Below are 26,615 nucleotides of genomic sequence, written 5' to 3'. Positions count from 1 at the left end.
ACCGCGCCACTGCCAACCCCCGGTGCCAGTCATTTAAGGGCATTTAAGGAGTCAGTTGGGAACTGCCTTGAACATCAGGGGCCAGGTCTAGAAGAATCTCTTGGATTGATCAGGAACATTGGACTCAATGGTTGATGTCAAATAGATGACTAGAACCGGATGTGGTTTGCCTGCTGAGAGTGACCCTTGCACCTTTGACCCCCCCCCCCCCCAACGGCTGTCCCGGAAGTGCTTGTGTCCTTCCCTCCCCCACCCAGGCGGCGGTTGTTCCGGGTGTTGACATGTTTCCGTGAATCGCCCGGTCGGCCTCCACGGAGCTGCCGCCACCCGCCACCCGCCACAGGATGGAGGGCCAGGGCCAGGGCCAGGGCCGCCGCAAGGCCACGCACAGCCCCGGCCGCGACAGAGTGAGAATCAAAAGCGAGGGGGCGGCTCCCAAGCACCGGCACTCGAGTTCCGGCTCCTCCGGGGGCAGCCTGTCACCGCCCGGACACTGGAAGAGCCGCTCCCCGGCCAGGAGGAACCCGGCACCGGCTCAGCACCAGCAACATTCGCGGCCCCAGGGCAAGTGGAAGCGGGTGAGTGGAGTTGGCGAGTAACTGACGAAGATTATTCATCATAGAGGGGGGGAATCTGGAGCAATAATGGACCAAATCCCCAGTCTCACCCTCTCAGGCCCGGAACCACATCAGCTCCTGTCTCCATTCGTATTGGGACAGTTACTGAGGAGGAACCAGGGAGAGGGAAAAGGGGTTGTTTTCGCCTCAATCTCTTTGTGATTTTATGCAAAAGGAAATCAATGAAAATGCAATTAATTATTAAGGATTTAACATTGGGATGGGGTTGGATTTGGTGCAAGAATTGGTTGAGGAGGGATTATGAGGTGGGGTTTTGATAAGAGTTTGACAGAGAGAAACTGTTTCCAATGACTGGTTGGTAACCAGAGGACACAGATTTAAGATTAGCAAAAGAACCAGTGTAAGGAATCTTACAACACCAGGTTATAGTCCAACTGTTTTATTTGAAAATCACAAGCTTTCGGAGGCTTTCTCGACGAAAGAGAAATCCTCCGAAAGCTTGTGATTTTCAAATAAAACAGTTGGACTATAACCTGGTGTTGTAAGATTCCTTACATTTGTCAACCCCAGTCCATCACCGGCATCTCCACATCAAAAGAACCAGAGGGGAGATGAGGAGAATTTTTTTTTACGCAGGGAGTTGTTATGATCTGGAATGCACTGCCTGAAAGGGTGGCAGAAGCAGATTAAGTAGTAACTTTCCAAAGGCAATTGTATATATACTTGAAAAGGAAAAAGATTGCAGGGCTATGGGGAAAGAGAAGGGGAGTGGGACTAATTGGATAGCTCTGCCAAGGAGCTAGCACTGGCATGATGAGCCAAATGGCCTCCTTCTATGATTCTATGTTTATTCTTTATCTAGTGGTACAAATATCTAAATTGTCGGCCTGGAAGTGAGTTGTATTCTGTCCTGGTGCTCAGAACCTTCTCATTATGGCTAAACTTAAAATTATTTCTACGGGTATTTCAGTTTATATATTTGTGCAATAAATGGGCTTGCTGGCAAAACCATGAAATCTCCGACGGTTGCGATAAAATCAGTGGTCTCTTAATTCCTAGCCATGTTATGGCTAGCAAAGTTAGATTTTTCTCATCGTATTCAGGAACGGCACGACCATCCGCGACGGGAACATGACGAAAGACGTCACCGAGTCCGCTCTGAAGGGAACGAGCACCGTCGCAAGAAGGACGGCGAGCGAGACCGACACAGAGAGTGGTCAGACCGGGGGCGAGCCCACAGCAAAAGGAATGGCGGGTCTCATGCGGAAGCTGGCGTGAGCGGCCGAGACAGGGAGGCTCAACAGCTGAGCGACCAGCAGGCCGAGAGAGAGTATTACAACGAGAGGAGGCGCCAGAACCGCAACCAGTGCCAAACGCTCGGTGATGAGAATCCTGAATCTGAGTCGAACGACAGTCAGGCTAATAGCGGCAACGCAGCACAGGTGAAAGAGGAGCCAAATTTTGAGTTATCTGGTGCCCTTGTGGAAGATACAAACACCTTTCGTGGAGTGGTGATAAAATACAATGAACCCCCAGAGTCTCGGATCCCAAGGAAACGATGGCGTCTTTATCCATTCAAAAATGATGAGCCGCTCCCTGTCATGCACATTCATCGTCAGAGTGCCTATCTTTTGGGCCGGCAACGTAGGATAGTGGATATCCCGATTGACCATCCCTCCTGCTCCAAGCAACATGCAGTGCTACAGTACAGGTTGGTGTTGGTGTGTTAGCTAATAAATGCAGTTGAATGGGAGAGGCTTTAGAAATATCCTGTTGAAATTTTTTACATGACCCAAATCTATTAAAGGGGCTGAACTTTAGAAACTTATTCTCTAAAGTTAAGTTCTTTGCGTTACTTTAAGTACTTTATAACAGACTTGACGTGAAAGGATAACTAATAGTGCTGTTGTACTATCATTTTGGAATCGATGGAAAATATGGATGGACATAAAAGTAACTCAGGAATTGGATTCCAGTCTGACATTCTAATGTGCTGAAGCCAAGAGGTGTGAAACCCACTCTTGTTAGTTAGTCTTGCACTGGACATAGTATAATTCAGCCTGATTCAAAGCCCATTGGATCTCCTGTCATCTTTCTAAACTTAGTATGGAATTTTAAGTGCTCCCTATTAAAAATTCTCTGCTCCAGCAAACAGATGTCAGTACATAAAGTTCCTTTGTCAGCAAACTCAGTGCAAAGCGCAGCCACCAGTATAACTTGGGTCTGCCAGCTGTACATCAAACTGTACAGATTCTGGTTTGAGACTGGGATCTGTAACATAGCAGCATCCTAAAGCTCTGGTATGGTTTGTCATTGTGTCATATGGACCTATCCATCCATTATGAAAGGCTTTGCTTTGTGGCAAAACAACTGTCACGAATTTTAGTCTTGGTTTCATGTACTGTCTGTCATGTCTGTTTTGTGGACGCCAAATTTTTTCTGTCCCCAGCTCTTCCTGTGTAATTTTTTTTGCTTTTGCATCAGTTGCCTCCTTTTATTCCTTGTCCACATCTCTTTCTTTCCCATTTCCTCTTAACAGGAAGTCTAGAGATGAGGAAATTCTTTTTCTTTTCCTCACTGGACAGTAGTTAATGTAGAACAGGCTTCCCAGGAAAATACCTCCTAAGAACAAAACTGATCAAACATCTAGTTAAGAACAGGGCTGGTGGTTACAGTGATACTTGACTGACTTGAGATGATCAGATACTCTAAAGAGCACAATGGTTCCTGTGTTCCTGGGACAGGGAAGGTGATCTCTCTGGAGAACAGCTGACCAGAACGGATAGGTGTTCTAGAGTTAGAGAAAAAGAAAACTTGCATTTATATAGTGCCTTTCACGACCTCATGGCGTCGCAAAGTGCTTCACAGCCGATGAAGTACTTTTGATGTTTGTCACTTTGTAATGTAGGAAACGCAACCAATTTTTGCGCACAGCTTTAACAAATGCCTTACTTTAGGATGGGGGACAATATTTATGCAACACTTTGTCTCAGGACATTAAACAGGTGGGGAATACTTTGTGCTAGAGTAGATGGATCTTGGAAGGTTTGGTTTTGACTGGCCAAATGGTCTCATCTCATTCCACAGTCACATCAAGTTGTTTGTTTCAGCAGTCTGCTGTCATTTTCTCTCTCAATCCCCTTTTAAACATTGCTTCTATCCTTTGGCTGTTTATAGAAGAAAAGACTTGGATGGTAAAGGTTGAAATGTGTAGCATCTGGGTGTATGTTTCTATCATCAGGTTTGTTTTTAACATGCTCGGACCTCCCCAATCCCAATATACGGATTGATCAAGGCCAGTGGGCAGCTTTGCTTCATTGTGATTCCCCTTGACATTCAACGGCACTGCCACCGCCGAATCCCCTACCATCAACATCCTGGGGGTCACCATTGACCAGAAACTTAACTGGACCAGCCACATAAATACTGTGGCTACAAGAGCAGGTCAGAGGCTGGGCATTCTGTGGCGAGTGACCCTCCTGACTCCCCAAAGCCTTTCCACCACCTACAAGGCACAAGTCAGGAGTGTGATGGAATACTCTCCACTTGCCTGGATGAGTGCAGCTCCAACAACACTCAAGAAGCTTGACACCATCAGGACAAAGCAGCCCGCTTGATTGGCACCCCATCCACCACCCTAAACATTGACTCCCTTCACCACTGGCGCATCGTGGCTGCAGTGTGTACCATCCACAGGATGCACTGCAGCAACTTGCCAAGGCTTCTTCGACAGCACCTCCCAAACCCGCGACCTCTACCACCTAAAAGGACAAGGGCAGCAGGCACATGGGAACAACACCACCTGCACGTTCCCCTCCAAGTCACACACCACCCCGACTTGGAAATATATTGCCGTTCCTTCATCGTCGCTGGGTCAAAATCCTGGAACTCCCTTCCTAACAGCACTGTGGGAGAATCTTCACCACACGGACTGCAGCGGTTCAAGAAGGCGGCTCACCACCACCTTCTCTAGGGCAATTCGGGATGGGCAATAAATGCTGACCTCGCCAGCGACGCCCATATCCCGTGAACGAATTTTTAAAAATTACAAATTGAAGTTACGTTCTGGTGCTGGGAGAGGCTTTACCAGGATTAATTTTTTAAACTGAAATGCTTCTAGTCCTTTCTTAAAAGAAAAATTAAAATTAACCATTTTGAACAGTCCTATTCACACAAAATTAGTGACATTCTCATTCTGTGCAGCTGTGTTTTACTGAGAGAAATTTTTGAGGGTTTTTTAGGCACCTCCTCCCCTGACGTAGTAACTGCTGTAGAAGTATTGTTGCCCCATTTTGTAAATTTTATCTCATTCTGCTCTATTTTGGGTTCTTTTCCCAGCCAAGAAGACTCCTCCCAGTCTCTGCCATTGCTGCTATAAGCCTGCCTGCACGCAGCTGCACAGCAAGAGCCCATGGTCAATCTACTGCAGGTTCTTTTCTCCTTCCCTTCTCTTTCCTCTCTTCCTCTCGCTGTCCTTTCTCTCTCTTCTCTTTCCCCCCCCCCCACCTTGTGATGACTAGTACTCATTCCCTCTCTAAAAGTAGTTTTAAGTACTACAGGGATTTATCGTATTCATCTCTCGTGTTTGGGCATCTCCTATTGATAGTGATAGATGAGGAAGCTGGTTGATAGGGAATCTTGGGCGTACCATTCAGTGGTCAAGGCTGAAGCATCAGTCTGCGCCTCTCTGGTCCTTTCTCATTAGGTAACTTTTCATTAAGGTTGTTGACTTGTTTTACTTCCCTCCTTGGGTAAATCCTCAGTATAATTCTTCCCATCTAAATGAGACTGATGTAGAATTGTAGACCTTTAATATTAAAGAGTACAGATGTTGCACGACGTAACTTGCTGTCCATTTTCTACCCACAGACTTGTGGAGTACTCACGGAGCGATGGCACAACTGGCAGGAGGGTGAGACCATACATCATCGACCTGGGTTCTGCCAATGGCACATACCTTAACAATCAGCGCATTGAAGCACAGCGATACTACGAACTCAGAGAAAAGGATGTGCTGAAATTCGGCTTCAGCAGCAGGGAGTACGTCATTCTGCACGAATTCTCGGATACTGCTGAGGTGGATGAAAAAGAAGAGCAGAACGACGAGGATGAGGGAGTTGAAAGTTAACATAAAAACCTGCCGACTGTTCATTTTGAAATTGGCACTGCAGTTTTACTTTCCCTTTCAAACTTGCAGATAAATGGTTATACTATAATTGGAAGTACCATTGGACAGTTGACCAGTTTTATATTTTTCTGTCCAGGCCAAGCCAATTGATAGCCTATGTTGACTCCCTCCCAAATTTTTGGTGTTCCATTATAACCCAATGCGACATTTCAAAGAACAAAATGTGGCCTGGCTAACAGGATTGAACTGTATAATCCCTTCAGACCAAATGTTTAGGGTTCTGTTTCACAATCGAATTTCATGTTTCATAATCTGGTATGTTTGCCTCCAATGTGATGTTCAGGAAGAGGCCTGTTAAATGGTAGCAAGAAACCGCTGAGTTGACTTGAGTAAATTTAACAGAGCAGCTCCTAAAATGCAGCATTGTCAATGATGTAGGAGTATGTGATGCTTTTCATTATATTCTTTTCATTTTTTTTCTTTTTTTTTGGCCAAGTTATTAGGTAGAGAATAATAAACTCCATAAGCAAATTTATCTACTGGACTCTTTGGTCTGGGGACGTCACAAAACAACTGCTCACAACGTTGCTTCAGCTCCTTTCATGTTCCTGTTGGCTTTTACAGAATCTGAGATAATGCATTGCTAGACTGAAGCCTTTAATTACTTTTTTTTTCTAGCAGAAGATTGCAGACAAGTGTGTTTTTCTTAATTCAAAACCTCTGTTCCGTACACAAGTTATGGTAACGGACCTTTCAGAATCCTCTGGTATTTGCACAGTGGATTAAGTAAATGGTAAAAATGGCCAAGAATTCATTGTTTTGACTGAAAATATTTTGTGGTGAATCCTTTTGTGAAAATACAGGATTTTTTTTCCATGCCGGAGGGGATTCTGCCTCTTAAGTTTGATTTCTTTTCGTACCTCTTTTACTTAAAGAGGGGAAGGTAGGGATCTTCTCATTCCCTGATATCTCAGTACACACAATTACTTAAATCTCCTGCCTGGCAGTGGAATTTCTAGTTATCGGGTTCATTCCCCAGCCAGCTAAGTTGGTGTTTTGGGTCGCTATTTGTAGCAGGGAACAAGAGGAACATCAATGAACCCCATAGGTAGGCCTCTCTGGCTCTGGATATTGATACATGAGGTTTGATTTGGAAGAAGTCACAAATGCAGCTGTACCCGTTGTCAGTGAAGTCGACACCCAAATGGCACTGGCTGGCAGAAACTCACTGTAACTAGGAATATCTATTCTGAAATGGGAATTTTAAACTATATTTTTCCCGGTACATACATGGTGGATGTGCTTTCTACTGAAAGAAATCCCCCTTTCCCTTTATGTAATCAGTTAAATTCCTGGGATGTTACTGGTTCAAATCCAACTCATTGTGATGGAAACTTCGATCGGAATCTTGGTTTGGGATTGGTTGCTCATGAGTTTAAATCTCTGCACTACCTGTCAGTAAGATGAATATTGTCGATTTCAAGCACTGACCGAGCTTGGATTCTCTAAACTACCAGCCCAATCTGACTCTGATCTCTAATATTTAAGAGTCTGTTGTTGGATTCAAGCAAGAAATGGTTGAAATTGTTGTGTTCTGCATCAACATGTCTGTACATTATATTTCCAAAATTTGTTTCTGACATCTAGTGGTAGTAGATGGATATTCCAACATTAACTTAAATTTTTAGCGGTTGTTACAAAAGGCCATGGACCTGAAACGATGGACCTAATGCTTCTCTCTCCACAGATGCTGCCTGACCTGCTGAGTGTTTTCCAGCATTTTCTGTTTTTAAATCATTTTCATTATGTTGATGGACTTTCCAGTTAAGATGAATGAATGTCCTGGACATATAGCTGAGTCTAACACTGCCTCCGTAACTGCTTGGATTGAAGGGGATAGGGAGGAGGAAACCGGTGTCACCCGGCTTGCTTGAGATGTACTTCTTGCTGACCTATTACGTTGACTTTGTTGAAGGAGGAGGTCTGGGACATTCAGCCCTCCTGACTTGAAAGAGTTTGGTATTGAGCAGCTTGCATGGAGGGGCAGGAAATGTAATTGCACTTGGTAGATGTGGCATCGAAACAGTTTGATTTTTAAAATAGGAAGGAGGGTAAGGATTTTTTTACAGCTTTAGCGTAATCGCACACACCTAATATGTGTAGACCTTGAAAACAACCAGTCAGGAAGAAAATATCTGACTTTCTTTTCTACTAACAAAATTCTTTTCTTTGTGAACAAATGTATCTGCTAAAATATTCATAGATTTTCATACCAAAGGGCTCAAGTTTACCCCCTCCCCAGTGCAGTCGTCCAGCGAAGAAGTGAAGCCAGATTGTTGCTAAGCAACAGGACAGCGATAATGAACAGTGACACAAGCCTACCTTTTGACGCATTTTGTTATTAAATGAAAAGCTGTTTTAAAATACTGCTCAAAATTATATTTTGTTGTATAAAGAAAACTGGTGTTCTGTAGATTGTAATGTTGACTTTGTTACAATCGCTCCTATGTTTTTGGCAGTCTGTATCATTTTTAGTAAAGTAGATTTCAACAATATTTTTGATGTGTTGAGTGCCTTTGTTCCAAATACCAAATATGTCAACATTACATGCTCCTTCTGAAAAAAGGCTCACTTTAAAAAGAAATGTATTTTACCAGTTGATCTCCTGTGGGCATTGATCACAGGTAGTCTTGTGTCTGAAACATTGCTGTGATGCTTTAGTTGCTAAGATGGAGCTAGCCTGTTCCATTAAGGGCACTGCTTGAGTACTCCCTATAGGGATGTGGTCTAAATAGGCACATCCTTAGGTCATTTAGAGGCTAACTGTTGGAAGTTTCTGTAGATTGGCAGCCGTTTATAAACCCCCTCAATGAAAAATATTGCTTTGCATTCTTCCATTTTTAAAAAATGTTCTCCTTTTGCAAATGACACTAAATCACTGCTGGGGTACAGTTCTATAAATGTCCAAGTGGCCACATATAAGACCAGATACTGAATGTTGGCCAGCTATCCAACCACTGGTGAGCTGTTTCATGTTAACTCAACATTCACTGATATGCATTTTCCAGCACGGATAACTGGATAATGATGTGGAAGGGGCTGAATTTTTTTCTCTTCAACCTAGGGTGTGCTGAGGACAATTATAGTACTGAAACTGCCCTACCTGAGATCACTTACTTTAGTATAACTAAAATAACTAAACATCCTTGTGCGTTTACTAAAGTGTGAATTAGTGCACTTCTAACTTATGCAAAACAAAATGCTTGCGTATGATTTACTATTACCGTAGCCAATTTATTTTTTGTTTGAGAAAGCTAGTTGAAAGTTCATGTCACCACTGAGTGTCCAGTTGTCAGTAACATCACCTTGCTAGGAGGGAGATTTAAGATTCAAAACTAATTTGTCGATTACACAACTCATGGGCACATATAGAGGCTTTGTTGAAACACCTACCCAAGTCTTCAATCTCCCTCTCTCCGAGGTTCTGGAAACTATTGTCAGTCCTAAACTCCACTTTTGAATCCTTTCACAACACTGAGACCACCTTGGTCAAAGTCACCAAAGGTACTCTGTGACTATGACCATGATGCATCATCCCTTTACGTCCTCCCTGTTGCATTTGTTATGGATAATGACAGCATCTGCCTCCAGAACCTCTCTTCTGTGTTTACCTCTTGTACTGTCCTCACGTGGTTCCATTCCTATCTGCCGCACTGAAGTCAGCACATGTCATGCAATGGCTATTACCTATGTACCTGCAGTCACCTCCAAGGTTCATTTCTTGCACCCTCCATCATCTGTATGTTACCCATCAGCGACATAAGCAGCTTGCATATATAGGTTGATGACACTCAACATTATTGCTCCACCACCACTCTTGATTCAGTAACTTCCGTTGTGCTGTCCAACTGCCTATCTGAAGGAGGAAGCCTCCGAAAGCTTGTGAATTTAAAATAAAATTGCTGGACTATAACTTGGTGTTGTAAAATTGTTTACAATTGTCAACCCCAGTCCATCACCGGCATCTCCACATCATATCTGACATCAAGTTATGAATCAGCCAGCACTTTATGCAGCTCAACTTTGGCAAAGCCAAAGCTATCCTGTTAAACTTCCAGCAGAAACTTCATACCCTAGCCCAATTCCACCCCTTTTCTGGATGCCCAATCTGATATATGCAACCTTGGTGTCCTGCTTGACTGAGCTTAGCTTCAATCCCCACATCCAGTCCAAGACCAAAGACTTTCATCTCTGTCACATCTCCTGTCTCCATTCTTCCTGATCCCCCTACCCCTGACACTGAAAATCTCCTGTTTCCAGCGCACTCCTCACCAGCCTCTCAAGCTCGACCTCACAAAAACTCATTCATCTCTCCCTGCCTTCAAAAACCTTAAAAACTTTCAACCCTATTTTTGGCTATTTGCTTAATTCCTCTTCTACTGCTTAGGTCTGACCCAAACTGTGAAGCTCCTTGGAATGTTTCGCCACACTTAATGCGGTATATAAATGTAAGTTGTTGCTATTGTGTTGAATTATTTTACTAATATCCATGTAATGTGCTCTGCCTTCTGATTGACGACGCTCCAGGTGGCACATGATGTGGAGATGCCGGTGATGGACTGGAGTGGACAAATGTAAGGAATCTTCCAACACCAGGTTATAGTCCAACAAATTTATTTTAAAATCACAAACTTTCGGAGATTATCCCCTTCGTCCGAAAGCTTGTGATTTTAAAATAAATTTGTTGGACTATAACCTGGTGTTGGAAGATTCCTTCCAGGTGGCACAGTGTTGGTGTAATGCACCACCTTGTTCTGCAGTCGGCGCTATGTGCTGGTGTAATGCACCCTCCCGTGCTGCAGGTGGCGCTGCGCGCCACAGCGCCCCCTGGTGGTTGGAGGTCCACGGACGCGCCTTGCGGTTGCGGCCTGAAGAAGCGTTTAGCTTCGGCCCTTCTCGCTCGTCATCTCCAATATGGCGATGCATAACAAGGCACAGACACCGCAGATTCCGGACACCCGCCGGGAATTGGCCGAGCTGGTGAAGAGGAAGCAGGAGCTGGCGGTACGTGAGACTCGGTCGGGGGTGGCGGCGGGGGGGGCGGGGAGAGCCGTCGATAATAAGCAGGGAGCTGGCGCGAAGCTTCTAGAAAAAGGCGGGACCCCGTGTCGTCTCGGCAGCGGTAGAGCCTGGGGCCCGGGGAGCCCAAGGCAGGAAAGGCCGGGGAGAGTTGGGCCTGAGGGGCGGAGCTGCGTGCGCAGGATCCGGGAAAAAAACACACCCAAATGGCTCAGCGGCGGCAACTAATCCCCGCAAGCGGCGCCTGAGCGCTGGAGACCCGGCGTGAGCACTCCGTGAATGGCGGCCCCGGGGGGGGGGGGGGGGGGAACCAATAAAAGGGGATGTTCGCACCGTCGGCCGATTAAAGGGGCGGGTGGGAGGATCGGTATCGGAGGCCCTCTCCCGCTCTGTTTACATTCGCCGGTTTCCCGCCTCTGGGCCACATGCTGATCACCGCCAGGATCAGAGGGAGCAGCGAGCGCGGATCCAAGGCTGCACCAGTTCCCACACTGTCTTCAGAGCCATTTAAACCCCAGCGGAGTGCATCAGTTATTGGGAATAGTCGGCATTGCAACTGGGGACCAACAACATTAAGCAGCATTCACTTGGAGCTGACATTCTGCCCTGTCACTAGTGCAAGTGTGGATGGTGCCCTGGGCAGACGGGGCACCACGCTTCCTACTAGCTGGTACATTGATCAGCTCGTGTATTATTGAAGGAGGTTAGACTCCATGCATTTGTTATTAATTCCTGTACTCTGGAACAATGAAGATGTTGACATTATCCATGCTAACTAACATCATTATTATGTGTTCTTATTATAGGATGTAGTAGTGTAAGCAATTGCTTACACATCAGCATAGATTACTGGTAAGCGTCCTCCAGTTTGTCCAACTTACCCAGTAGGGCTTTGTCTTGGAGGGTTTTCTCGAGCAGAGTGGGAAGAATTCTGGCCCTCACCCAGGTGTCAGATCTAGCCCTCCAGCTTGCATTAACTAGCCATTCTGGCTCACTAATCATTAGGTACTGGATTACCATTTCTGCACTAGAGTTGTTTCGATTCTGAACTTTCATTGCCTGATAACTTGGAACTAATCTGGACTCTAAAGGGACCCCACTTACGTACTTACTGCTCGCCTCCCAAAGAAGGATGGTGACTAGTTGGTCATTAGATAGTTGAAAAGTAGAGGTTTGAGTCCTCGCTAGGCAGACAACAAGTATGAGTAGCTTCTCAGGAGCAGCATGGTGAGTAGTATAAGTCACTATAAATGTGAGAGTGCATAGCCACCATCTCCTGACCAAAGCATGGGCACACATCTCCATACAGTTGGATGTGTGGAGCTTCATCAGCATCTAGTTATTTCTGTGCAACTCAGTCATGGTCGGCATTGAACCCTGATGTATGATCGGGTGTTCTCATATCTCACCCCCAAGTAATAGCGTCCGACAGCAGTCGTCCCATTTTGTAGAGCTTCCTCATTGGATGTGCAATGGTTATTTGTCTTAAAAGACATAGGAACAGAAGTAAGCCATTCAGCCCCTGGAGCCATTCAATTAAATCATGGCTGATCTGTACCTCAAATTCATTTACCTGCCTTAGCTCCATATCCCTTGATACCCTTACCTAACAAAAATCCTATCGCTCTCAGTCTTGAAAGCTCCAATTGTCCCAGAATCCACAGCGTTTTGGGGGAGAGAAATCCAGATTTCTACTACTTTTTGTATGGAAAAATGCTTCCTGATTTCTTTCCTAAATGGCTTCGCCCTAATTTTAAGATTATGTCCCCTTGTTCTTGATTCTTTCACCAGAGGAAATAGTTTCTCTGTATCTACCCTATCGAATCCTTTTAACATTTTAAACACCTCGATCAGATCGCCCCTCAATCTTCTGCACTCAAGGGAATACAAGCCAAGTTTATTCAACCTGTCTTCATAATTTAACCCTTTAAGCCCCAGTATTCTGGCGAATCTGCGCTGCACCCCCTCCAAGGCAAATGTATCCTTCCTGAGGTGCGGGTACTGTGTTAATTACCTTAATGTTTTACATATCCAAGTGCAGTACCAGGCTTACTTGTCAACAACTGCTTAAGCCAGGTCTAAGTGAGGGACTTTGACAAAGATATGTGCCTGCAATGAGACTTGGCTTTCCCCTCCAGGATACTCAGTGATAGGTTAGTGTAGCCTGTCGTGTATCATTCATTGTCATGCATCATATATTTGCAGGCACAAAGAATTTAAAGAGAGCGATTTGTATGCTGACCGAAAGCATTTATTTTTCTTTCCTAGTCCTGTAAATTACTTTTTTGTCACCCCATTTTCCATGCTTGTCTGAAACGATAAACTGGCTGAAACACTTCTCTGCACAGCAGATCGTTTTTCTTCCACAACAGTTATACAAATATTTACATAACTTACTGTTTTTACAGGAGACTTTGGCAAACTTGGAACGGCAGATCTATGCCTTTGAAGGCAGTTATTTGGAAGATACTCAGATGTATGGGAATATCATTCGAGGATGGGATCGTTACCTAACCAATCAGAAGTATGTTTAACAGCAAGAGCTCTTGTACTTGGAGCTTCCAAAGTGACCCCCTCAAAATGTTGGCAAATCTTCAAGTCTGGTTCTGAAAACCTACATAAATCCTGCAATGGATTTTATACAATTTTTTTGATTATTGACTCTATTACCAAATTGTGAATAGAAAAGTTGGACATCAAGAATGATCATATTTATTGTGATTGTATCATAATTTTCCAATTTTATTGTGACATTTTAAAGATTTTTTTGTATCACTTTCGTAGACTAGGTATGTCGCACTAAACTCTGACTTTATTCAGGTGTATTGGAATCTGAATGCAGACTCTTCTGTATGTACAAAAAATTGCAATGAGTTCTTCTGGGTGGGCTTTCCAATAGTTTAGTTAATAAAAGCACTGCCCGGTATAAAACCGAGTCACAAAGGTCTCTGGATTGATCTCTGGCCTGGGCCACATTAGCCCACCTCAGCTGGGTCAGTACTTGGACGAGGACAGTTGGCCTCAACACCCCTGGGCAAAGGCCAGGAAATTGTATACCAGCGTTTCTATTCCTGATCACTGTCCTTTTACTGCTCTGGAACATGCATGTGTGTGGATGTTGGTGATGACAGCAGTGGGCTCGGCTGTGATATCCCCAGAGTTGAAAAGTTTGCAAACACTTGATTGCCTGAACCGACACACGAAGAATTTGAAGGTACCGGAGGGCAGTGGGCCCTGCGGAATCATACCCAGCTAGGAGTCAGCACCTTCGAGAGAAGAGTGCAGATTGCTGCAGGGTGAAATGGTTTTCCAGTGAGGAGGGTAGGTAGTTTGTTTTTAGGGCTGTGCCAGTGTCCTATGTGATGGGACTGCAGTTGGCGAGCAGGAGATACTGACTTATATTAATTGATCGGGGAGTGAATGAAGACCAATTATATCTTTGGGATGTTGGTCCACAAACAAATGGTAGCAGTATGTTCCGAATGTATGGCATTTTACAAGTAATTGTTCGGTGTATCAGTGCAGTGTGTTTGGCCATGGCAGAAAGTATTTTAAATGGACTTTCTGGTTGCTCTCTGAGTTTAAGGAAACAAGAATCAGGAAGTAAACATGTTTACAAAAAGCAAAAACAATCTTTTGTCCTGTGTTTTCTCCCCTCCTCTATCTCTTTGGATCACTTCATCCTGTGCAGTCTATACTGGAGGAAAGTGGACAGCTTACTCCTGGAGGCCTGCCAGTGCTCTGTGTGACCTGTCACTGAGGTGAGGGAGGGTGACTTGCTCTTTGATTTCCCCCCACCCCCCACCCCCCCTCGACCTTTCCTGTGCTGTTGGCTTAGCACCTATCCTGGTTAGGGCAGCTGCGATCAGCATGAGGGGAGTTGTACACTTCAGCTATTGAATGGTAAATACTTCACATATTAATAGCTGTATTCTGTTTCAGAAACACCAACAGCAAGAACGATCGAAGGAACAGGAAGTTTAAAGAAGCAGAACGTCTCTTTAGCAAGTCCTCTGTTACTTCAGTAGCAGTGAGTAAAATAACTTTTCTTGTGCCTTATTACAGAATATTTACAATTTGCATGCTCGATTTATTGTGTCGTGTGTTTAGCAGTGTTTACTGATTCCTCTTTTGTTGCAGGCAGTAAGTGCTTTGGCTGGTGTCCAGGACCAACTGGTGGAAAAACGTAAGTCTTAGAACTAAGTATCACTTCCTATCGAGCTTAATGTATACTTGTCCACCTGAAAGTGTCTTGAGTAGACAAGTAATATGCAGTTTGGCTGAAAGTAGGATTGTACTGGGGCATTCTCTTCAGAAATGTTTGTTTTAATTGGCAGGGATGGGGGGGGTGCGGTTGAGGAAGAGAAGAGTAGAGGTGTTTAAATTAAATTATTGCTAAATAGGCTCTGCAGTTGCTTGAAGTAGTGTTCCAAATTAATTGCATCTCTGACATCCTCACATTTTGTAATTGATTTTAATCTGAACAAGCTTTTTGCTGTCTTTGCTATTTTCATTACTGTGTCAATGAAATAAAAACTCATATCTTCAAACAGTTAATAGTAATAGTGTAAAAATGATATTGAAAACAGTGCAAAGTTATAATGGTGTCTACAGTGCAGTATATGTCATGGTTCACGAGATGATATATAGTGATTATTTCATAATTGGAAGCAAGTTCTAAAGTGCTTGATGTATATTGTGTGAGTATATACTTTAGAAAGCACCACAGCAATAATTTTTAACTTGGATAATTAAAGGTTGATGCTATACATGCAGGTTGTTCAGTGTGCTTCTGTTACTTTGTGCTGGGGGTGATTTGAGGAACTTAATTAACTATGCTGGGATATGCAAAGTTTCATTTCAAACCTGCTAACATCTTGTGCGTGAAATGTGTCAGGTGAACCAGGTAGTGGGACAGAAAGTGACAATTCGCCAGACTTCCAGAATCAGGAGAACGAGCCGAACCAGGAGGACACAGAGGAACTGGACGGGTCACACCTGCAGGGAGTGAAGCCTCAGAAAGCAGCCTCCTCCACCTCGTCCAGCAGTCACCACGGGAGTCACAAGAAAAGGAAAAACAAAAACCGACACAGGTAACTTTGTACAGCGAGTTGTTATGATTTGGAATGCACTGTCTGAAAGAGTGATGGAAGCAGATTCAGTAATAACTTTCAAAGGGGAATTGGATAAATACTTGAAGGGCAAAAATTTACAGGACTATGGGGAAAGAGTAGGGGAGTGGGACTAATTGGATAGCTCTACCAAAGAGCCGGCACTGGCATGATGGGCCGAATGGCCTCCATCTGTGCTGTACCATATGATATTATGATGTAAGAGATTCCAAGATGTGTGGGCTGGGGTGGAGGAGTCTTGTAGCAGTTACCTTGGCTTTGTGAGAGACAAAATAGGACATGTATGGGACTTCCACTTTTTATCATGAAAGTAGAATGGCAGCCTGTCAGTAATAGTGAACTTTGTAAAAATGTGACAGTATTTAGTGCAAGCAACATTCATTTTTTCAGTGTATGTTTGTGGGGGCACTGCTCCCTGAACATCAACTCTACTGCACACTGCTCAATTGCTTTCTAATTAAAGTGGTTAGTCTCGATTAACCTCCATATTATTCCATGTAATAACATTTCTTAAAAACATTCATTAATTATTTTCGAAGAACTTGTGACTATTGAGTGAAAAATATCTATTTTTTGAATTTATTTATTTCTCCATTAAGTTTATCAAAGTGCCAGTGGTATTACCTTTTTGTTAAAAATTCAGCATCCCAAAACGTTTGAGACTCTGGTTTGGATAACTGGTATGTTAACTTGTGTTGCTTTCTTTCCTCCTTTATGCTGCCATCCAGCCCATCTGGCATGTTTGATTATGACTTTGAGTAAGTTTGCTTTCTGTCAGTATATGTGCTGTGTCTTTTGAGTATTCCCCTGTACTGTGATGTGTAGACTGTAGACCTTTCTGGAAATACTTAGTACCTTTTGCTAATAGGTTTGAATATTTGCTTATGCATGTTAGGGTGGCATGTAAATCAAAAATCTGCATTGATTATCAACCGCTAAATTCAGTTCGTGTTTGAAATATGTTCTGAACAGAAGGATGATGTCACAGTACAGCAGCACTTCATAAACTTTGTATTGAGTCTCCTAATAAAAAATAGTTTCCAAACAGCAGAGCTCTATGCGTGCATATGAGCATTCATGTGTAATGGTCTCTGCTGGCAAGCAGGGCATGCATCCAAGCCAAGTGGAGCCCACAGTATAACTTCAGTCTTGTTGGCTGCCCTTTGCACTCCACAGCTGTTCAGTCTCACACCAGTAATGTAATATAAGTACGACGTAAATCCATCGGTTTGTAATAATTCTGCAGTGCTGAATTTCTGCCACAAGAGACCCTCAGTAAGTTAACTAAAAAGGCGTTCTAATGGCAAATAGATAACTAGAGTCATAGAGTCAGAGTCATACAGCACGGATAGAGGCCCTTCGGCCCATCGTGTCCGCGCCGGCCATCAGCCCTGTCTACTCTAATCCCATATTCCAGCATTTGGTCCGTAGCCTTGTATGCTATGGCATTTCAAGTGCTCATCCAAATGCTTCTTGAATGTTGTGAGGGTTCCTGCCTCCACAACCCTTTCAGGCAGTGAGTTCCAGACTCCAACCACCCTCTGGGTGAAAAAGTTCTTTCTCAAATCCCCTCTAAACCTCCCGCCTTTTACCTTGAATCTATGTCCCCTTGTTATAGAACCCTCAACGAAGGGAAAAAGCTCCTTAGTATCCATCCTATCTGTGCCCCTCATAATTTTGTACACCTCAATCATGTCCCCCCTCAGCCTCCTCTGCTCCAAGGAAAACAAACCCAATCTTCCCAGTCTCTCTTCATAGCTGAAGCGCTCCAGCCCTGGTAACATCCTGGTGAATCTCCTCTGCACCCTCTCCAAAGCGATCACATCCTTCCTGTAGTGTGGCGACCAGAACTGCACACAGTACTCCAGCTGTGGCCTAACCAGTGTTTTATACAGCTCCATCATAACCTCCTTGCTCTTATATTCTATGCCTCGGCTAATAAAGGCAAGTATCCCATATGCCTTCTTTACCACCTTATCTACCTGTTCCGCCACCTTCAGGGATCTGTGAACTTGCACACCAAGATCCCTCTGACCCTCTGTCTTGCCTAGGGTCCTCCCATTCATTGTGTATTCCCTTGCCTTGTTAGTCCCTCCAAAGTGCATCACCTCGCACTTTTCCGGGTTAAATTCCATTTGCCACTGTTCCGCCCATCTGACCAACCCATCTATATCGTCCTGCAGACTGAGGCTATCCTCCTCACTATTTACCACCCTACCAATCTTTGTATCATCAGCGAACTTACTGATCATACCTTTTACATTCATATCCAAGTCATTAATGTAGACCACAAACAGCAAGGGACCCAGCACCGATCCCTGTGGTACCCCACTGGCCACAGGCTTCCAGTCACAAAAACAACCTTCGACCATCACCCTCTGCCTTCTGCCACTAAGCCAGTATTGTATCCAAAGTGCCAAGGCACCCTGGATTCCATGGGCTCGTACCTTCTTGACCAGTCTCCTGTGGGGGACTTTATCGAAGGCCTTACTGAAATCCATGTATACCACATCCACTGCGTTACCCTCATCCACACGCCTAGTCACCCCCTCAAAAAATTCAATCAAATTAGTCAGACATGATCTTCCCTTGACAAAGCCATGTTGACTATCCCTGATTAATCCTTGCTTCTCCAAGTGGAGACTAATTTTGTCCTTCAGAATTTTTTCCAATAATTTTCCTACCACTGATGTTAGGCTCACTGGCCTGTAGTTCCCCGGTTTTTCCCTACTCCCCTTCTTGAATAATGGTATTACATTAGCGGTTCTCCAGTCCTCTGGCACATCCCCTGTGGCCAGAGAGGTTCTGAATATATGTGTCAGAGCCCCCGCAATCTCCTCCTTTGCCTCACACAGTAGCCTGGGATACATTTCGTCCGGGCCTGGGGATTTATCCATTTTTAGGCCTGCTAAAACCGCCAATACCTCCTCCCGCTCGATGTTAATATGTTCGAGTATATCACAGTTCCCCTGCCGTATTTCTATGTCTACATCGTCCTTCTCCATAGTGAAAACAGATGCAAAAAATTCATTTAGAACCCCTCCTACATCTGCCGGCTCCACACGCACATTGCCATTTTTGTCCCTAATGGGCCCTATTTTTTCCCTAGTCATCCTCTTACCCTTAATATACTTATAAAACATCTTAGGATTTTCCTTTATTTTGCTCGCCAGTGTTATTTCATGGCCCCTCCTTGATCTCCTAATTTCTTTTTTAAGTATCCCCCTGCACTTTTTGTACTCCTCTAGGGCTTCCTCCGTCTTTAGCCTTTTGTATCTGCCAAAAGCCCTCCTTTTTTTCCTAATCCATTCTCGTATATCCCCTGACATCCAAGGTTCCCTGGAGTTCTTGGAACCACCCTTGACCTTTACGGGAACATGATGCCATTGTATGGTCTCAATCTCCCTTCTGAAAGACTCCCATTGCTCCGATGCGGATTTTCCTACAAGCAGCTGATCCCAGTCCATTTTGGCCAGATCCTGCCTTATCCTATTAAAATCGGCCTTCCCCCAATTTAGAACCTTTATTTCCGGCCCCTCCCTGTCCTTTTCCATGACCACCTTAAATCTCACCAAATTATGGTCACTGTCACCAAAGTGCTCACCTACTAGCACCTCTTCCACTTGGCCGGCCACATTCCCTAGAATTAGGTCCAGTACCGCCCCCTCTCTTGTAGGACTTTCTACATGCTGGCTCAAAAAGCTCTCCTGGATGCACGTTAAGAATTTTGTACCCTCTAAGCCTTTTACACTCTGAGTATCCCAGTTAATATTGGGGAAGTTGAAATCCCCCACGATTATTACCCTATTATTTGCACAATTTTCTGAGATTTGCCTACATATCTGTTCCTCGATCTCCCCCTGACTGTTTGGGGGCCTATAGTACACTCCCATCAAAGTGCTTGCCCCCTTTTTGTTTTTAAGCTCCACCCATATGGCCTCATTAGAGGAACCTGCTAATATATCATCCCTCCTTATGGCAGTAATTGATTCTTTAATTAATATTGCGACCCCCCCTCCTCTTATACCTCCCCCTCTGTCTCGCCTGAAGATTCTGTACCCCGGAATATTGAGCTGCCAGTCTTGCCCCTCCCTCAACCATGTCTCTGTGACAGCAACAATATCATACTCCCATGTGTTTATCAACACCTTCAGTTCATCCACCTTATTCGCAAGACTCCTTGCATTAAAATAGATGCCATCCAGCCTTGCCCTTACATATTTGCCCTGTCTTCCAAGCTGACAGGTTTTTTTCTCTATATTTGGCTGCACATCACCCCCTATTGTAGCTCCACTCTGTATCCCATCCCCCTGCCAAGTTAGTTTAAACCCCCCCCAACAGTGCTAGCAAACCTCCCCGCAAGGATATTTGTCCCGCTCTGGTTCAGGTGCAACCCGTCCGACTTGTACAAGTCCCACCTTCCCCAGAAGCAGGCCCAGTGATCCAGGAAACTGAAACCCTCCCTCCTGCACCAACTCTTTAGCCACGCATTCATCTGTTCTATCCTCCTATTTCTATACTCACTAGCCCGTGGCACTGGGAGTAATCCAGAGATTACAACCTTTGAGGTCCTGCTCTTTAATCTGCTACCTAGCTCCCTAAATTCTTGATGCAGGACCTCATCTCCCTTCCTACCTATGTCGTTGGTCCCAATGTGGACCACGACCTCTGCCTGCTCACCCTCCCCCTTGAGAATGCCCTGTAGCCGCTCAGTGACATCCATGACCCTGGCACGTAACTACAGTTTACAAATGGACAGGATTTTGGGTACTGATAATGCTCCACAGGTTCTCAACTGTAAACTTAGCATCTCTTTTATCTTTATTATCAAAGCTTAAGACCTTTCAGTAATCGGAGACAAAACAAGCCAAAGATATGGAATGGATGACTGAAGAATTTGGTTTCTAATGTTACATTTTTTGGCAATTAACCTTTTTGTATTTTAAGCTAGCATGTTTGAAGTTTATGAATAGTGTAGTTTACATCAGAATAAGTGGATGAGCACAGATTATATTTCACTGTCATGCATCAGCTGCCGTTATTTCCTGTGGACCTGTTAATGAGAAGGATGAGAATGATGATGCTCTGTCATGAGATCTGTAAGACTGGAACTGCGAGAGATAAAGATGGGATAGTTAACAAGTCGCCATTTTGAAATACTACAGGAAAATATGGCTTGCCTCATGGGTTTGCATACTCTGTCCACCTCTTGAATCAAATCCAGCCCAGACTCCTTATCTTGAGACTATGACCTCTAGATCTAAACTCTCCAGCCAGGGGAAACAGCCTCTCAGCAACTACCCTATCAATCCCTCTAAGATTTTACATGTTTGAAAGAGGGCACCTCGCATTCTTCTAAACTCTAGAGAAGATAGGCCCATTCCACTCAATCTCTCCTCATAGGACAACCCTCTCATCCCAGGAATCAATCTAGTGAATTATTGTGGCACCCCCTCTAAGACAAGTATATCCTTCCTTAGGTAAGGAGGCCAGAACTGTACTACACAGTACTCCAGGTGTGGTCTCTCAAGAGCCCTATATAATTGCAGAAAGACCTCCGTACTTTTATACTCCAACCCCCTTGCAATAAAGGCTAACATACTATTTGCCTTCCTAATTGCTTGCTGTACCTGCATGTTAACTTTCTGTGATTCTGTAAAAGGACACCCAAATCCCTCTGACTACCAACATTTCTTAGTCTCACCTTTTAAAAAAAATATTCTGCTTTTCTATAGAGCTGAGGCCCCAGCACTGATCCTTGCAGCTCCCCACTAGTTACAACCTGCCAACCTGAAAATGACCCATTTATTCCTACTCTCTGTTTTAAACAGGAGAACAAGACCTTCTGGACCTCAAATGAGTTCTTAATCTCGGTGATTGGCCTAGCAATCATCAAATTCACCTCTTTGCATGCTGGGGCACATGAATTTCAATTTGGAAAGCTGCCACAATGAAAGGTTTTTCAGCATCAGTTTGTACAAGTTTCCTTTTAGTGGGGTAAGTTGAGCATTGGGCAGTTTGAAATAAAGCAACCAGTTGCAGAGAGACAACTGTTTAATCTTTATTTACATAGCAAAGACAGAAAAATTAGACTGTCCTGTAACTGAAGTGGTTTGATGTTTTTAGTGTTGCTGTTCAATATCAATAGATGGTAAGTGTTGTGATTTTAAAGAAGCTGTAGCTGGTTTCCACGGTATAATTCTTCTGTTTAATTACAGGATTGATATCAAGCTGAATAAAAAACCAAGAACTGTGAGTATGAATTCTTGTAATTTTTTTTCTTGTGGTATTTTTTACAATTTTGTGGGGTAACAGTGTGGTATGAGCTGACATAATGAAACTGACTTCAAATAGAATCGTCTGGTGTAGATGTTGATGCAAGATAGCTGATTGTAACATTTGTAATTTAACATTTGATGGGTTAGCCCCAAGAACAGCTCTCATTGGGAGACCAGTGATTCTGTTATGTTAAGCAAAAAGAAAATATATTTTAAATAGAAAACTCCATTGGAACAAGTCTCCCTGTGACCAGCAGGAGAGATCCCTGTTCTGTGGAGCAGATGAGTCGAAGGCACGTGTCTGGAAGGAAGGAATAATTGTTTTAAATAATGACTTAATGTGCTGTCCTTTGTATAAACTGTACTGCACAAAGTAGTGAACACTGTACTACATGTGTCACCATTTAAGTATGTTAATGTAACAAATTTTACATCCAGACTACAACTGCGTATGAACTGAAAATAGCATATACACAGGTGAGATTTTCTTGCTTTAGAACTATAATGTATAATGGTGTCAGGATAGAAGGAATCTGATTCAGAGTCGATTAAGCAAAACTTGATGTGCAGTTATGGAATTAATCTTGTATTAAATTCTTCAGTTTAGTAATATAAACAGGGCATTGGGCATTTTACGTTCAAATTGAATCTTTAACTTTCAACAGTACTTCAATATATAATCGTTGGACCCTTAATTCCTAGCTTATCTTATCTGTTCTGGACATAAGTGCCTAGCTGAGAAAATACATGGAACACTTCTTTGATTTGTGATGTAAATTTTACTTTTTCATTACTTACACAGGATTACTAAAGAAACTCTTGCCAGTTGCGGATGCCAAGATCCAGGTTTAAAGAACGTGGACATACAGCATTAAAACCAGTTCGCTCCAGACGTTCACAGTGATTTTTACTGAACTCAATACCACAGCAAAGCAGCTGTGCCTCATCCTGGTGTTTGAGGCCACCTCGCATCTTTATGCGCTGCATCTGATCTGTGTTCTATTGAACGTCGCTGTATGGTTACAGTCCAATAGTTTGTTATTTGTACAAGTACAGCACGCACTGGGTTTTATAGTCAATTTAAATTGTCATGGGATGGGGGGGAGGCCAGGGAGGGAATTAATTGGTCGCTTTTAAGTCTGTGTTACAGTTTGACCATTTGATGTTACCAGTGGCATTATGTGAGACTTTATTCTGCATAAAACATGGTATGTTTTTCATTTGGTAAAATTCGATTTTAAATCTCTTGTTGGAAGTTCCTAAATGCTGGTGATGCCATCACTATTTCACGTTTCGAGTACGAATTGGCAGTTCATTTTTCTTTGCCCTGAACTTCATTTAAAGCGTTTTCTTCTGTGCTTGATATAGTCTTGACAGATTTTGTACGCAGGCACAGTGCTCTCATTTTGGTGTCAAAGCCTTGTGCAGCTGTGAGAGGGAGAGTGTGAGAACAGCACAGAAGGCCATAATCTCCAGATATTTCTAAATGGACTCAATGGAGTTAGATTTAATAGCAACACGTGGTTTTATTTTTTGAACCCATTATATTTTGTTGTGCTTTGGATATTGTATGTATAAATATTACCTTTTAATTTGTACAATTATGACTTTGTTTTTTGGACACATGGCTTTATTATTTTTTTTAAGAGGAAAGATGGATTTGTGACCATTTTGTATTAAAGAAATTAAATATAATTAGCAGTAATTACAGTTATTGTACAGAGGCAGCACCTGCTTTCAAAAACACCAGTAATATTCGACATGAGGGATACTTGACATCATGCTGGTAAGTATGAACTATAGCATCAAAGCATGATTGGGGCTTCAGTGTTTTACACAGTCCGAAAGCTAAATATGTATAACAACCTTGAGCGCTCTCCCCAACTGGTGCCAGCCTTGGCACAATGGCATTACCCTCATCTCTTGAGTTAGAAGGTCAAGCATTCAAGCCCAGCTCCAGGACTTGATAATCTAGGCTGATGCTTTAGTGCAGTATTGAGGGAGTGCTGCACTGTAAGAAGATGCAGTCTTTTAGATGAGACGATAAACCGAGGATCTGCCTGGTTATTCAGTTGGATGTAAAAAATTCAATGGCACTATTATAACAAGAGCAGGGGACTTCTCCCAGTGTCCTGACCATTTATTCCTCAATCATTGCCACCAAAATAGATTAAGTGGTCATTCGTCTCATTGCTGTTTGTGGGACCTTGCCGTATGCAAGTTGTCTGTCATGTTTCCCTGCATAATAGTGACTGCCTTCTGAAGTAAGTCTTTGACTATGAAGCGCTTTGAGACGGGTGCCGTATAAAAGGAAGTTCTTCATTTGTTTTTTATATAGAGCATAGAATTGTCTTCCATTTGACATCTCCATCACTAATGGCCACCAAATGTTTGCGTGCTGCCTGCCTGTGCAAATTGGTAGGTTTGGGAATGGGGCAGGGTGGTGGTGGTGGTGGTGGTGGCGGGGATTTTGTTTCAACAAGAATCATAGGCTTTGTGTAGCAACATGCTGTTTCAATAGCAACTAACCTTCCAGTGCATATTGTGTAATACACTGAACTCTACTGGCGAATGATAACTGATATTTAAAGCAACACAGGGCTTGGAATGTTTTACAAGAAATAACAACTAACCTAGAGGAGGAAAAGTCAAATGCTTTATCGGTGTTATTTCTATCATTTCAACCTCCGATATGAAACACACTGACCTGCCCATTTTCTCTACAGTTCGATTATGGAGGAAGTATATTCTTTAGTTTTCTGTGGTGTTTTATGGTCTTTGGTGGCAAGAGGAAGGATCTCGTATTAGAACGGCATGATTTGAGTTGAAAAGTACAGTAATAATGTGTTTTATTGAGTTATGACAAATAGCAGACTCTATGTATTGTGCAGTAATACACTGAATTTTACTTAGAGAATCAGTATCTGTATATGTTATAACATACAGTCCCCACCGGTTGTAGCGGGAGCGTTGGCGTTGACCCGATTTGCCCGCTGTACGCAGTGGACGGTAAACCAAAAAAGGTTATTTTTTTAAAAAAAGACAGGAACTCCCACTTAGCAGCTGCCTCTCCTAATTGTTGTTTGTAAACAATTTTACAACACCAAGTTATAGTCCAGCAATTTTATTTTAAATTCACAAGCTTTCGGAGGCTACCTCCTTCCTCAGGTGTGAATTTAAAATAAAATTGCTGGACTATAACTTGGTGTTGTAAAATTGTTTACAATTGTCAACCCCAGTCCATCACCGGCATCTCCACATCATCTCCTAATTGTTAGCAGTTGCATCCAGAATCTCATCACAAAGGTAATCGCATTTGAACGAGGTGCGAGCAGCTGATTGAAGCTGCTTAAAGACCCGACTTTGGCTGAAATCAGCAGAGCCTTTTAAATTGGTAAGTACAGGGTGAGTACTTATTGAACTGCTCAAAATAGTCGTCGCGCTTAATACGTTATAAGCGGCGTCTTTGTAATTGACTCCTGTAGTAATAGCAAATGGTTAGCACCGTTTGCCAGATGTAGGTGGCTGCCCATAATAAGCGTGTAATTGTTGGGTACTGTAACATTTCCTGCATTACAACAGTGACTGTACTTCAAAAGTACTTAATTGGCGGTGAGGCTTTGTGACATCCTGAGGTCGTGAAGGATGCTATATAAATGCAAATTCTTTCTTCACAACTTTCTCAAGTTTCAGTTGACCAACCAGTAGTAGCCTTTCAGAAAGACACTTAGCAGAACTCTGCTATTTACTGTATAATGTAATGCCAGAGTCCCAAGTAATTTGTTGGAGGAGCTATTGGCAGGGTTGAGAGTTTTTTTTGTTTAAATGACCAAATTTTTTTCACTTTTTAAAAAATCTGCATGGTCTGCAGTGTTTTGTTTTCAACTGAATTGTCACTTTTGAGCTAGAAGATACTTCTCTTAGAATGCCCTGTGTTTCCATACAACCTAATGTAAACACTACAAGCACAGAAGATTGCAGATAGAACCTTAATAATTATTAACATGGGCAGTACCTGTTTTAAAAATGTGGTTATACAAAGTGAATTTTGCTTATGCTCAGTCACAAGTTTCAGTAGAACAAGTGTACACACGCATGGGAGATTATGGCTGTCAATCTGTGTACAGAAATATAAGCGCATGTTTATACCATCTGTCGTTAATGGTACAAGTATCTCCACAGCCACAGAAAACATCAAACAGTTGGTGATCAGAAGTTATGGGAGATACTGTTATGGTGGTTTGCCTAGTGATTATTGTCTCTGGTTATAAGTTATTCACTGTGATGCGCCCATTTGCAATATCAGAGCCTTAATTTGTATTTTCTAGATCTACATACACACCTGTATAAATAGGAGTTTTCCTCCCAGTTCAAGTCTGAATCTGCTGCAATTTTACACTGTTTATACTACATTTTGTGT

The 26,615-nt window shown here is 43.2% G+C and overlaps 2 protein-coding genes across 4 annotated transcripts; both read left to right on the top strand.

Annotated features, from left to right (window-relative positions):
- The first annotated feature begins 231 nt into the window (after window positions 1-231).
- snip1 (Smad nuclear interacting protein) lies at window positions 232-8,261 on the top strand. Its single transcript, XM_068006444.1, has 3 exons — window positions 232-578; window positions 1,682-2,289; window positions 5,448-8,261. The coding sequence occupies exons 1-3, from the start codon at window positions 345-347 to the stop codon at window positions 5,704-5,706; spliced, it is 1,101 nt and encodes a 366-aa protein (XP_067862545.1). The 5' UTR covers window positions 232-344; the 3' UTR covers window positions 5,707-8,261.
- Window positions 8,262-10,598: 2,337 nt separating this feature from the next.
- Window positions 10,599-23,890, top strand: meaf6 (MYST/Esa1-associated factor 6). Of its 3 annotated transcripts, XM_068006440.1 has the most exons (7): window positions 10,599-10,770; window positions 13,194-13,309; window positions 14,728-14,815; window positions 14,926-14,971; window positions 15,683-15,878; window positions 22,136-22,169; window positions 22,998-23,890. In XM_068006440.1, exons 1-7 carry the CDS (start codon window positions 10,681-10,683, stop codon window positions 23,004-23,006), a joined length of 579 nt encoding a protein of 192 aa, XP_067862541.1. In that variant the 5' UTR covers window positions 10,599-10,680; the 3' UTR covers window positions 23,007-23,890. The 3 variants fall into 3 exon arrangements, with proteins under 3 accessions (XP_067862541.1, XP_067862543.1, XP_067862544.1); XM_068006442.1 differs by lacking the exons at window positions 22,136-22,169; window positions 22,998-23,890 and adding an exon at window positions 16,646-16,694; XM_068006443.1 differs by lacking the exons at window positions 10,599-10,770; window positions 13,194-13,309 and adding an exon at window positions 14,380-14,546.
- Window positions 23,891-26,615: the final 2,725 nt, after the last annotated feature.

The sequence above is a fragment of the Heptranchias perlo genome, chromosome 26 (assembly GCF_035084215.1).
Source record: "Heptranchias perlo isolate sHepPer1 chromosome 26, sHepPer1.hap1, whole genome shotgun sequence".
In the NCBI taxonomy this organism is placed as follows: Eukaryota; Metazoa; Chordata; class Chondrichthyes; order Hexanchiformes; family Hexanchidae; genus Heptranchias; species Heptranchias perlo.
This window is presented reverse-complemented; position numbering and strand designations above follow the sequence as displayed.

Bases quoted from the DNA above. Each gene is read 5' to 3' on its own strand.
- snip1 (XM_068006444.1), top strand. From the start codon at position 345: ATGGAGGGCCAGGGCCAGGGCCAGGGCCGCCGCAAGGCCACGCACAGC. The intron at 579-1,681 runs GTGAGTGGAGTT...CATCGTATTCAG, and splicing joins CCCAGGGCAAGTGGAAGCGG to GAACGGCACGACCATCCGCG. The intron at 2,290-5,447 runs GTTGGTGTTGGT...TTCTACCCACAG, and splicing joins CATGCAGTGCTACAGTACAG to ACTTGTGGAGTACTCACGGA.
- meaf6 (XM_068006440.1), top strand. From the start codon at position 10,681: ATGGCGATGCATAACAAGGCACAGACACCGCAGATTCCGGACACCCGC. The intron at 13,310-14,727 runs GTATGTTTAACA...ATTCTGTTTCAG, and splicing joins CGTTACCTAACCAATCAGAA to AAACACCAACAGCAAGAACG. The intron at 14,816-14,925 runs GTGAGTAAAATA...CTTTTGTTGCAG, and splicing joins CCTCTGTTACTTCAGTAGCA to GCAGTAAGTGCTTTGGCTGG.